Below are 12,885 nucleotides of genomic sequence, written 5' to 3'. Positions count from 1 at the left end.
ACGCCGCGCATGAGTGCAAAAGTAAATATTCGTGCCGCACATGTTCGCAACGACATCATTCGCTGCTTCACGCTGCTGCGGATTCCAGTGGCGGCACTGCCGAATCGCACGCTGCGACGGAGGTGCGTGAGTCGTCCGCCGGATCTCGAGCGGAGGTTCACGCGTTGCTCGCTTCGAACAACCGGACTCGGTCCGCTCGCGTTCTCTTGGCCACTGCGTGGGTGACGGTCCGGGCGTCGTGCGGTCGATCGGTGACCGTTCGCGCTCTGCTCGATCAGGGATCCGAGATGACTTTTGCTTCCGAGAAGCTTGCTAAAGCGTTGCGCGCGAAAAGACTCCGTCGTCCGGTCGCCGTCTCCGCTGTGGGATGCGTCAACGCGGGGACTTTCCGGCATGAGATCGAGATCATCGTCTCGCCCCGAGGAGCGGAAACTCCGGCGTTGCTCACCGCCGCGCTAATATTGCGATCGTTCACGACGTATGCTCCGCATTGCGAAGCGGATGCGTCGTGCTTGACGCATCTCGCGGATCTGCGCTGGGCCGATCCGAATCCGCTCAGCTCGGATCCAATCGATTTGATCATCGGGGCGGATCTCTATAGCGATATTGTTCGCGAGGGCCTTCGCCGAGGAGGCGACGGTCAACTCATGGCGCAGAACTCGGTGTTCGGGTGGTTTATATCAGGTCCGATCACCCGGGCTTCTGCGCCTAGGGTGCGGGCGTGCGCGCTCGCTACTCAGGCGTCGAGCGTAGTAATTTCGGCGCATCATTGTAAGGCCGAGATTTCACTCGAGGATGAAATGAGGAGATTTTGGGAAGTCGAGGAGGTTCCGCGAGCCGTCGAGCGGACGCCCGATGACGAGCGGTGCGAGAGACACTTCGTCTCGACGCATTCGCGAACGGTGGAAGGTCGATACGTCGTCCGCTTGCCGTTTCGCAGCGGACCGCCGATCGATATCGGATCCTCGCGCTCGCGCGCCGTGCGATGCCTTGCCGCACTTACGCGTCGTTTACAAACAAAGCCGGAACAAAGACGAGCATATGACGAGTTTTTGCGCGAATACGAACTCAGCGGACACATGAGACGCGCACCGGAGATTTCAGACGCGTCTTCGCAAGTCGCATACATACCGCATCACCCAGTCTTTCGTTCTCATAGCGCCACGACAAAATTGCGTGTAGTTTTTAACGCATCGAGTCCGACGACTAACGGCTCGAGTTTAAACGACCATTTGATCGCCGGGCCAAAGCTGCAGACCGACTTATCGTCCGTACTGCTGCGATGGCGTAATTTCAAATACGCGTGTTCGGCCGACATCGAAAAAATGTATCGACAAATTCAGCTCGATCTCCGCGATGTCGACTATCAGAGGATCTTGTGGCACCCGGCGCCGGATGACGAGCCGCGTGAATATCAATTAATGACCGTGACTTACGGCATGTCCTGTGCTCCGTTTCTTGCGTTGCGAGTCCTTCAGCAATTGAGGATTGATGACGGAGGCGATTTCCCTCTCGCCGCTCCGCTCTTGAAAAACAACATTTATGTCGACGATGTACTATTCGGGAGCGACGACGTCGGGCAGACGATCGAAATCCGGAATCAGCTCACAGCATTGCTACGGCGAGGCGGCTTCGAACTTCGTAAATGGTCCGGGAATTCAGCCGCACTTCTCGCAGACCTCGATGAGGCGAATCATGGACTCGCGTGCACCAGATCACTCGCGATTGATGAGAGCGTAAAGATTCTCGGGATCACTTGGACGCCCGCGGGAGACAATTTTCAAATCAGCGTGTCGTTGCCAGCTTGCGTCCCCGAGAGCAAGCGCTCCATTTTATCGACTATCGCCAAACTGTACGATCCACTCGGATGGGTCACTCCGATCACGATCAGCGCCAAAATCTTTATGCAGCACTTGTGGCGACGGCAACTTGAATGGGACGACCCGATTCCCGAGATGCTGGCGTCGCGCTGGCGGGCAATATTCTCGAATCTATCCGCCTTGGATGGACTACGCATTCCGCGATGGACCGGATTCGGGCGCGACATTCGACGCACGGAGCTGCATGGATTCGCGGACGCGTCTAACTCCGCGTACTCTGCCGTTGTTTATTTGCGACTAACAACGCACTCAGGTCAAGTGATCATCACATTGCTCACCGGCAAATCACGCGTCGCTCCATTGCAGCCAATGAGCATCCCGCGTCTCGAACTTTCGGCCGCCGTGCTCCTCTCGCGTCTCGTCGAATTCGTGCGGACGGCAGGAGGTTACGACAATGCAACATGCTGCTGTTGGTCTGACTCGACGGTCGTGTTGTCGTGGCTGGCGGCGCACCCATCACGATGGAGGACCTTCGTCGCGAATCGGGTGGCGGAGGTGCACGCGCGCCTCCCGCGCGTTCAATGGCGGCATGTTCCGACGGCCGACAATCCCGCTGATTGCGCGTCGCGCGGGTTGCTCGGCCTGGAAATTCTCAAGCACGATCTCTGGTGGCGAGGCCCGTCGTGGTTGACGTCGCCGCCAAACGCTTGGCCATCCTTCGGGGATGCCTCGGCTGCGGAGGCGCTGAGCGAGGAAAGGGTCGTGACGCACCTCGCCACTGAACCCGCATCGCTCAACTCGCTGCTCCTCGAGTGCTATTCTTCGTGGCCAAAGTTGGTTCGCGTTACCGCGTACATCATGCGCTTTATCGCGCGATGTCGTCGCCGTCTTACGGGAGATTCATCCGGTGAGCCGGCGGGCCCGGGCGTCACGGCGGGCGAGTGTTCGGGGGCGCGTACGCGATTATTGAAGCAGATCCAAGCTGCGTTGTTGCCAAAGGAACTGCACAGGCTCGCGAATCGCTTGGAATTACCGTCGAAGAGCTCGATTCTCGCGCTTCGACCGTTTCTCGATGAGGAGGGTCTTCTCCGCGTCGGCGGTCGGATATCGCGCGCTCCCCTGCCTTGGACTCGGCGTCATCCGATTCTGCTCGCGTCGCATCGTATCACGAAACAGATCGTCGATCATGCTCACGTACGTGGGCTACACGCCGGCGTGCAGCTAACCCTGAGCATCGTTCGGCGCGACTTTTGGGTGATTCGGGGTCGGGGCGTTGTGCGGGAGCAAATACACCGCTGCGTGGTGTGCGCTCGCGAGCGCGCCGCCGTGCCATCCCAGATTATGGCGGACCTCCCACGTGTCCGAGTCTCAGCTCCGGCTCGCTGTTTCGCACATTGCGGCGTCGATTATGCCGGGCCAGTTCTCGTGCGTGCCTCTGCAGGACGAGGTATAGCGACGCGGAAGGCATACATCGCTCTATTCATATGTTTAGCCTCTCGCGCCGTGCACCTGGAGCTCGTATGCGATTACTCGACTCGGGCATTTTTGAAAGCGTTTTCTCGGTTCGCCGCTCGTCGGGGAATACCCAACACCGTTTACTCGGATAACGGCACCAATTTCGTCGGAGCCGATCGTGAGCTGACCGTGGCCTATCGGGCAGCGCTCCGCGACCCGAACTTTCTAAGTTCCACCGCGCTCGACGGAGTCAACTGGAGATTCATCCCTCCAGCCGCGCCACATTTCGGGGGGTTGTGGGAGGCCGGCATTAAGAGCGTCAAGCACCACGTGCGTAGCGTACTGCGGAGCTACACTCTGACCTTCGAGGAGTACGCTACTCTGCTCTGTCGGATTGAGGCGTGTCTTAACTCAAGACCGATCGCGCCGATTTCCGACTCGCTCGATGACTACGAGCCGCTCACGCCCGGTCATCTGCTCGTCGGGTTCGACCTCGGTCTGCCTCCGTCGCCGTCGACTCTCCACATATCGGAGAACCGGTTGACCCGGTGGCAACTCGTGCGGCAGCTGACCGAGCGTTTTTGGCGGGTGTGGTATCACGACTATGTGAACACTCTACAACAACGAGGAAAATGGAGGAAGGTGCAGCCGTCTATCCAGGTCGGAAAAATGGTCTTGATCCGCAATACCACCTTGCCGCCGTGCAAGTGGGAGTTGGGGCGAGTGACGCAGTGTCACCCCGGTCCCGACGGGCTCACTCGGGTGGTTACCGTCCGCACCGCCAACTCCACCCTTCAAAGGCCTATCGTAAAGATTTGCCTGCTGCCGGTCCACTGCGAGACCGAGTAGGGACCAACCGAATTCGAAACAAGCGTTTCAAGGTGGGCGGAATGTTTGCGATCCGTCCAAGGCGCCGCTCTTTGTGTCGACAAAATCGAGGATTCTCGATATCACGAGACATCCTGCGTGACTCGCACGTGAGAACGCCGTGCATGTTTGCTATCGAGCACCGCGTTGTTATTGTCACGTTTGGTCCGCATGTGACCGCCAAATATGGTCACGTTTTCGACAAGAGCGGTTATCAATCTTCTCCGAGCGACGGAAAAACTAAAAACAATGTAAGATCGAAGTGACGAACGTTTTTCGGCTCCTCGCTTCGAACAGAATCTTTCTTCAAGCGAAACCGCTCGCAAGTATTTTTACAACTCGTTCCGCTCCGTTGTTCGTTCGGTTATCGAATTCGCTGCCCGACCGCTCCGGTCGGACCTCATCAGACGAACTACGAGTGCGGCCTCAACGCATTGCGATTCGAGCGGACGCGCTTCATACGATCAATCGACCAGAATTGTCAAAGTTTATTTTGTATTATTTTATATAATAAAACTGGGATCGTGTTCGAGTGGTGCTCGCGCTTGAACTGGCGAGCATTGGCCTCCCAGCGCCTCGACGAACGTCGACGCTTATTCGGAAGGAAACGGAGGACCGATCCCACGAGAAACCAAAGCGACGATCATCTTCCTTTCACGACCAACCCCGCGCTCATTGCTGAGCCGTCCCGGCCTCTTGTTCGCTTCGCCAAGGAGCGAACAATTTTTTCAAAATATACATATATAATATATAAAGATATGACCCCCGAAAAAAGTAAATTGATAATTCGTAAGTAGTAGGTGCTAAGGAAACATTGCTGAAACTAAAATTTTAAACTTCTGAAAGTCACCTTTTATTTTTAAATAAAATCGTACATTTTATTCTTAACATTGATTTTTTAAGCCATTCATTATACATTTCTCGATGACAACGATGCGCGAGAGGAAGGATAGGAAGTCGCTGCATAGATTGTCATGATAACGGTTTATTATGGAAAACGAAAAACGCGTAATGAGCCATGCTACGGAGCTCTTAAGCTAAGCTAGCTTTAGCAGCGCAACTTGCTGTCACCGTTCATTGGTTTAGACATTTTATTTAATAACTAAAAAATTATAGTGAATAGCCCAAAATTTTATTAGACTTTCTTGCAGCTCCCCAACCCTTCTAGAGTCCCTGACCCCCTACACTGAGCGGTAACGCGACTCGTATTGACTCGCGCGGCGTCAAGACGCCAAAACGTCATCGCGACAGTCAGTGCGAGACGCGTTATCGCTCAGCTTCGACGCAAACAGCTCACTGCGGAGCGTCTATAGACCGCGATGGGCGTGACAAACGTCAAACTTTACGCGGTTACTAAAAAGCTATACGAGATATCGTTAAATGGAAAAGGATTTCATCGTTCCTCTCGCTTAGCTCTACGCCCCTATGGAGTTGGTGTGTTATAATTATGGAACACTTTGTATATTGCTCTAATTCTCATATTTAATTACCAAATGTCCTTGAAATCTCTTACAACAATTACTTTGTCAATTGTTTCCTAACACATACTGTTTACAATTTATCCAGACATTTTCTTTGAAATTTTTTTTTGTATGTATATTCTCTTTGACTAATATGTCAAAATTATATGTTGAATATATTATTTTTATATATTTTAGAAGCTGTTCGTATGTCATTTAAAGACATGACGGAAAACGAATTTGCAGAATATGTATCCAAATGGTTGGCACAAGCTGGGGTAAGAATTCAAAGACAGAAACCTAAAGAAACGGATTCAGTGCAATAAATTTGTGTACCTATGCACAATACTGTGATATATAAACAATTTACGCGCTTGTGTTTATATACAGGGTGGTTGATAGCTGATCATGCAGACGAAAGTTGGAGATAGATTGAGTGTAGCCGAGAAGAAAAGTCATGTACCATAATGTCAAATTGGCAACAGTTACCGAGTTATTAATTAAAACATGTGAGCCAACGAGCGCGTAGAGAGCGGAGGGCGACCGCAGTAAGCACGTAGACATTTGATACAGGCGGAGTCAGCGAGTGTCGATAGGCGAGCGCGCGCGGCGAGGGGCAACGTAAGCGACAAGAGGCGATCGCGCGCGACGAGGAGCGAGCGAGCTTTTTCTTTATAGCTTTTTCCTTATAGCTCGCTCGCTCCTCGTCGTTCGCGCTCGCTCGCTCTTCGTCGTGCTCGCTCGTCTCTTATTACTTGCGCTCGCTCGCTCCTCGTCGTTCGCGCTCGCTCGCTCCTCGTCGTGCGCGCTCGCCTCTTGTCGTTTACGTTGCCCCTCGCCGCGCGCGCTCGCCTATCGACACTCGCTGACTCCGCCTGTATCAAATGTCTACGTGCTTACTGCGGTCGCCCTCCGCTCTTTACGCGCTCGTTGGCTCACATGTTTTAATTAATAACTCGGTAACTGTTGCCAATTTGACATTATGGTACATGACTTTTCTTCTCGACTACACTCAATCTATCTCCAACTTTCGTCTGCATGATCAGCTATCAACCACCCTGTATATGTCGCGGTTCTAGAGGCTACTTTTAATTATTCCGAGGGATATTCAGGTACGAGAAGATCAGGTGTTGGGGAAGCACATGGTGAGGGAGAAGATCGACGCGAGGATGCCTCCGAGGGAGAGGGAGAATAAATAGGAATAAGGCCACGGAGTAAGGCCGCGTGGAAGCCACGCGTACCCCCTCGTAGAGGTGATGTTGGAGGGGAAGGTGTCGGGGATGGGCTCCAAAATAAAGGAGAACCTATAGGAGATCGGTCTTCGGTAGGACTCAGGGATGTTGGGGAGTAAGATATAGGAGGAATTCCGGGGGGAGAATCGGGAAGGAACAACAGATGAGAACGTGCAAATCTTGAAACTTCTGATTCGTTATGGCGAACAATGTAGTCCGGGCGATCTTGTAATGCGAGTTCTAATGAGGTGACTTCAAAATGTTCGCGGTTTTCGTACTTTTCTGAGGTAGTTGGGTCCGTTTGAACTTGATAACATTGAGCCACTGCAATCGGATTCCACGATTAAGCAGACATGCCAAGGGGGATAGAGAAAGGGAGGAAAAGGAAAGAAAAACGAGAGAGAGAAGAAAGATAAGAGAAGAGAGCAGGTAGTGAGGAAAAAAAACAATAAATGAGAAAACAAAACAAAAAGAAAGGCTTACTGTTGCCGTATGGTGGTTCCCTTTGGGTAAAGGATAACAGCCTGTTGTCAGCCTCGACTCCGGATATCGTATGATGACAGCCTTAGGTTCTGGACAGCGTCCGTATTTTCGGGGTTGGTGTGAAGACTGGTTACCGTTGGTGATGATAATGAGTCAACCGAGCCAATTTATAGAGAACCGAATGAGTAAAAAATGTAACTTAGTATATCCACTAGACACTAAGTGATTTAAGAGGAGCTTCTTTCTTGGCTGCTGGCTCGGCGAGAAGTGGCTGAGACTTTTGACTTTTCTCAAAAAGTCAGCTCGGTTGAGGGAGTGGGGTCTAAATTGTTATGCCCAAATATGGTCATAGGACTGTGCTTCAAATGTTTTTAGAGGTTGAGTCAAGAGCGTAAGATAAACTTTTTTTTTTAGGAGATAGGGAGCATGTGGCATTAAGAGGATTTAAATAGTTTACAAAATGTGGCAGCTATCTTAAGAAGGAAATGTCGATATTTTTTAAGTAGGATGTCGCGGTATTGTTAACGTAGACTGAGCGCGTGGAAACAAGATCGGAGTTGGTTTGGAGATTGGAATTTTCAAAGATTCTAGGGTCATCGCGTCGTGTGATAACATATAATAATAATAATAATAAATTCAATTTTCCTTGTTTATAAAAGAGGTCTAGAATGCGCGAAGTCCGCAGGACGTAACAAGGGAAAGATAAAATGTGTAAGGTGTATAAAGACATTACAAAATTACAATATGTATGGAGTTTTTTATTAATAAATATGCCATTTATTTTGTTTATTACATATTTTATATAATTTTCTATTTTTCCTTTGAATATTTTTGTTTGTAATTTCTTTATTTATTTTGCGTAAACGAATATATGTCCTAGTACGCACTAAACAAGCAACTTCTCTTGCAAAATTGTTATTGGTTTTTTCACATACAATGTCCGTTAATGTGTCCAAAATAAATGCTTCTTTATTAAAAGTGTCACTATGAAATAATTGAAATTCTCGTTCCACAATATTAGAAGCTTCTTAAAAATCTTCTGAAGGATAAATACAATTTCCCCTGGATATGAAGGAAACTCAAAAATTGGATTGTGCATTTGGAAGAGTTTTTGTAGAGCACCCTAACTCTGTAAATTGGTTTCTACAGGGTGTTATAAAAGTCCGGGAAGAGCTGAATAACTCGAAAAATATGTCCTAGAAAAATGCGAAGTACTGGATTTTTATGATTTTTTCCTGGCTATCTGACGGTGACCTTGGATTTGACCTTGACAATGACCTTGAAGGTTATGTTAAGGTTAGGTCAATTTTTTTAAATAGGACACCATACTTTTGACCCTAGAAATGAAAAGAGCGGAAAATTTTACGTTCGGATATGACCTCGAACACTGCCAACTTTGACCTCTGAAGGTCACATAAAGGTCTAAGCTTGTTTTAGGCTGAAAACGCGAATATCTTCGAAAATGCACCTGCTAGGGAGCAATGTTACGCATAAGAATAAGGATGTAGAGGTCAACGAGGGAACCGAATCCGACGTCGGATTTTACAAATTCAAGATGACCGATCCAAAATGGCGCCCGATATTGAGGAATTACCAACAATCGGAGTGTGACCTCGTACGTAACGTAAAATCTCACTCTTCACATTATGGAGGGGGTAAAAGTATGTGTTTCCAGCCTAAAAAAAATAATTGATATGACTGACACATAACCTTAATAACAAGGTCAAGGTTGAAAACGTCATATCCGAACGTAAAATTTTTCAATCTTGAGACTTTTAGGTCAAAAGTATGGATTTTCAGTCCTAAAAAAGTCCGGTTTGACCTTAATAATAATATTAACTCATGACCTTGAGAATAAGGGCAAGGTCACGGCGGAATATGTCCGTCGTTGACCGTCCGACTTCTACATTCTTATTCATATGCGTAACATTGCTCCCTAACAGGTGCATTTTCGAAGATATTCGCGTTTTCAGCCTAAAACAAGCTTAGACCTTTATGTAACCTTCAGAGGTCAGATTTGGCAGTGTTCAAGGTCATATCAGAACGTAAAATTTTCCGCTCTTTTCATTTCTGAGGTCAAAAGTATGAGGTCACATTTAAAAAATTGACCTGACCTTGAAATGACCTTCAATGTCATTGTCAAGATCAAATCCAAGGTCAGATAGCCAGGAAAAAATCATAAAAACCCAGTAGTTCGCATTTTTCTAGGACTCATATTTTTCGAGTTATTCTGCTCTTCCCGGACTTTTATAACACCCTGTATATCTATTGGGTTAAGTAAAAAGTTTTGAGCGTTTTCCGCTAGATGGCTTTAGTGAGGTCATATCTCACGATGTATACGTCGCATCTGGTCATTCTATACTGCGACTTAAAGGTGACATAACGCTTTAAAAAAAGTTCTTTGACAGTTTTGTGTTTGGTGAAGCCAGTTGTGTGTTAGAGCATTCCAAAATGAAGATAAAAAAAGAGAAAATTCGATACATTCTTCAGTACCACTACGACCAAAGGGAAAAAGCGGAGCAAGCGGCCAAAAAAATTTGTGCTGTTTATGAACCCAATACAGTATCGAATGTAACAGCAAAGCGGCAGTGGTTCCAACGATTCCGTTCTGGTAATATGAACGTCGAAGATGAGACACACTCTGGTAGGCCAATCGTCGGAAATGTCGATAAAATCATGGAAATCGTCGAGTCGGACCGGCATGCGAGCACTTATTCCATTGCCCAGGAACTGAAGATTAGCCAGAAAACCGTTTGGAACCATTTGCATAAGGCTGGTCTCAAAAAGAAGCTCGATGTATGGGTGCCACATGAATTGACGCAAAAGAACCTTTTGGACCGAATTCATGCCTGCGATTCTTTGCTGAAGCGTAATGAAATCGACCCTTTTTTGAAGCGGATGGTGACTGGCGATGAAAAATGGGTCACATACGAGAACAACGGGCAAAAGAGATCGTGGTCCAAGCGCGGTGAGCCGGTCAGAAACGATCGCCAAGCCTAGATTAACGGCCAAGAAGGTTTTACTGTGCGTTTGGTAGGATTGGAAGGGAATCATCCACTATGAGCTGCTCCCATTGGACCAATCACTCAATTCGGACCTACACCACAGTATAAGTATACACAGTAGCGACAGTGAGTGTCGGTACCTTTGATGTAGGTGGTCTCAAGTCACGTGGTATACCGCCATGCTGTTAGATGTACAGCCGCGCCACGATTCAAATATACATATTGTATAAAAAAATATTTCTGTTTGATTATAATTCAGAGAATTTATTGAAATAAAAAAATATAAAGAATATTTCTGTGCATGTATACATATATATATATTTCTTTTTGAAAATTAGTTACAATATAAAATATTCAAAATTATTTGTTTTTATTTACTTTTATTTTGTTTTTTTTTGTAATTTATTATAAAAAAAAATTATAAATTATATGTATAAATTATTGAACGTAAAAGCAAATATATAATACGTATAGATCATTGAGCAAAAGCGAAAATACAATATATACATATATACATATATATATATATCATTATAGGCTCAAAAGAGAATATACAATATATAGATCATTGATTGTGAGTGCAAAAACGAATATATAACATATTAATTATTAGGCAAAAGTGAACTAAAAAAAATCTACAATACATTGACCACTGAAAAGCTAATGTAAAATTCAAAAATTGTATAAATGATTTAAAAAATTATAAATAATTAAACAATTTTTTTTTGCAGCTATCTTCTGAATGTCCTTCCAAGTATTCCAGTAGAAAGAATATGTTTTAGGCATCAATGTTACAGGCAACTGAAACAATAATTGATATAATGAAAAATATGTAATATTCACTATTATTATGCTGTATAATAAACTTACATAAATGAATATGTTAAAAATTTATTTCAGTAAATAACACAGTACATAACAGGTTCATTCAACATAATTCAATATATTTAACATAAGAAATAAATATTTATTTAGCAAGCAACAGTTTTTTACATTAATTCAGTTCCAAAAACTGTTGAAAATAATAAGTAACTTGAATCATAAATTTAATAATGTTGAGATCGATTTAAATGTCGGTACTATGAAAACAACTTAATAATTAAACTAAATGATTTAATAATAACTTAATACAAAACTTAATTAATGAGAACACAGACATTTCTATAAAAATATGAAATAATTATAATTATAAACAAAAAAATTTTAATATAATTATAAATATATAAATATAAAAATTTGCATTTATACAGAAAATATAGACTTAAATTTTAATTGTGACATAAGATTATACTTTTTCTATGTCCAAGCTGCGATTTAAAGCGCTTATTAATGAATTTTAACGTGTAAAATAGTCGTACTCGAGCATATAATTTTAATAAATAATTATAAGGAAATTGCTGACACGGATGAATAAATTTAATCTTTAAAAATTGTAATAAGATTACAAATTACATGTTTTTGTAGAATTAATTCCTCAATTTTAGAAAAAAATAAATGTTCTAATGCTTTGATATATTCTACGAAATTATCATTCGGCATTAATAAATTCCCAAAAGGGTTATCTTCGATAGAATTATAAGCCTTAAAAAAGCAGAAATATGATGTTTGATTTAAATCGGTATACGAGCGTGCATATTGCAAACAAATCTCACATGAATGTTTTTGAAGACATTTACGTATTACATATCCACAAACATATCGAAACACATCATGTTCATTAACATCCAGCTCACGATAATCATGGTCATCCAAAAGTATTGGTTCAATAAAATCATCTGTGTTATTGTTTGCTTCAATATCCATACAATTCTCTTTGAAATTTGTAATATTTATTAATATATCAGCATTGTCTCTTTCACAATTCCCAGTTTTATTAGCAGTACAATATTTAATAGAAAAGAATTTTCTAAATGAATAAAAAAACTGAATTGGCGTAGGATTAAAAACATTGCCATTCAATCCTCGAACATCTGAAAAAAAGTGTTCTAAACTATCTTGAGAAAAACGGCGCAATAATAAAAATTTGATTTCTGGATGTATATTTTGCAAATATTCCCACATTTGAAGAAGGGAATTTATATTGTGTATCATGCATTTGAAAACTTTAACTCTATTAGAAATATTAACACCTGTTTTATTAAATATCGTTATTTTAGATAAGTAATCTTTAATTTGTGAAAGAAATTCTATTTGATATTGCGCTCCCTGAAATGCTTGTTTCAATTGTGATGGATGTTGAACACAAGATGAATTAAATAGATCGAAAAAATCATTCATATTGTGCATAAAATCTGCTGTTCTAAGTGCAATTGCGGCATCTGCAGGTTTAAAATCTCCAGAAATAACCATTTTCCTCAAGCCATTAGCAACTGTAGAGCTCAAAATTTGCGTAGCATAGTATACTTTCATTTTTTCGAAATTCGAAAATTTTATATGTTTATCAGTGAGTTTAGGTGCAAGTCGAAACTCCCTGATTTGACCTTGAATATATAAATAATTAATGCATTCCCAAGAAATTGGCTCAGAATCGTATTCAATATTATTATCATGTAAATTATTTCTG

At 44.2% G+C, this 12,885-nt stretch overlaps 2 protein-coding genes across 2 annotated transcripts; both read left to right on the top strand.

Moving 5' to 3' along the window:
* Positions 1-287: 287 nt before the first annotated feature.
* Positions 288-4,124, top strand: LOC112589369 (uncharacterized). The gene has a single exon (XM_025302366.1). The coding sequence runs from the start codon at positions 288-290 to the stop codon at positions 4,122-4,124; it is 3,837 nt and encodes a 1,278-aa protein (XP_025158151.1).
* A 5,644-nt stretch (positions 4,125-9,768) lies between these two features.
* LOC105188218 (histone-lysine N-methyltransferase SETMAR) lies at positions 9,769-10,317 on the top strand. The gene has a single exon (XM_011149561.2). The coding sequence runs from the start codon at positions 9,769-9,771 to the stop codon at positions 10,315-10,317; it is 549 nt and encodes a 182-aa protein (XP_011147863.2).
* The last annotated feature ends 2,568 nt before the right edge of the window (positions 10,318-12,885 follow it).

The sequence above is a fragment of the Harpegnathos saltator genome, unplaced genomic scaffold (assembly GCF_003227715.2).
Source record: "Harpegnathos saltator strain DR-91 unplaced genomic scaffold, Hsal_v8.6 scaffold486, whole genome shotgun sequence".
NCBI lineage: Eukaryota > Metazoa > Arthropoda > Insecta > Hymenoptera > Formicidae > Harpegnathos > Harpegnathos saltator.
This window is presented reverse-complemented; position numbering and strand designations above follow the sequence as displayed.

What these genes read in the sequence shown, in the direction of transcription:
- LOC105188218 (XM_011149561.2), top strand. Translation starts at nt 9,769, where the DNA reads ATGAAGATAAAAAAAGAGAAAATTCGATACATTCTTCAGTACCACTAC.
- LOC112589369 (XM_025302366.1), top strand. Translation starts at nt 288, where the DNA reads ATGACTTTTGCTTCCGAGAAGCTTGCTAAAGCGTTGCGCGCGAAAAGA.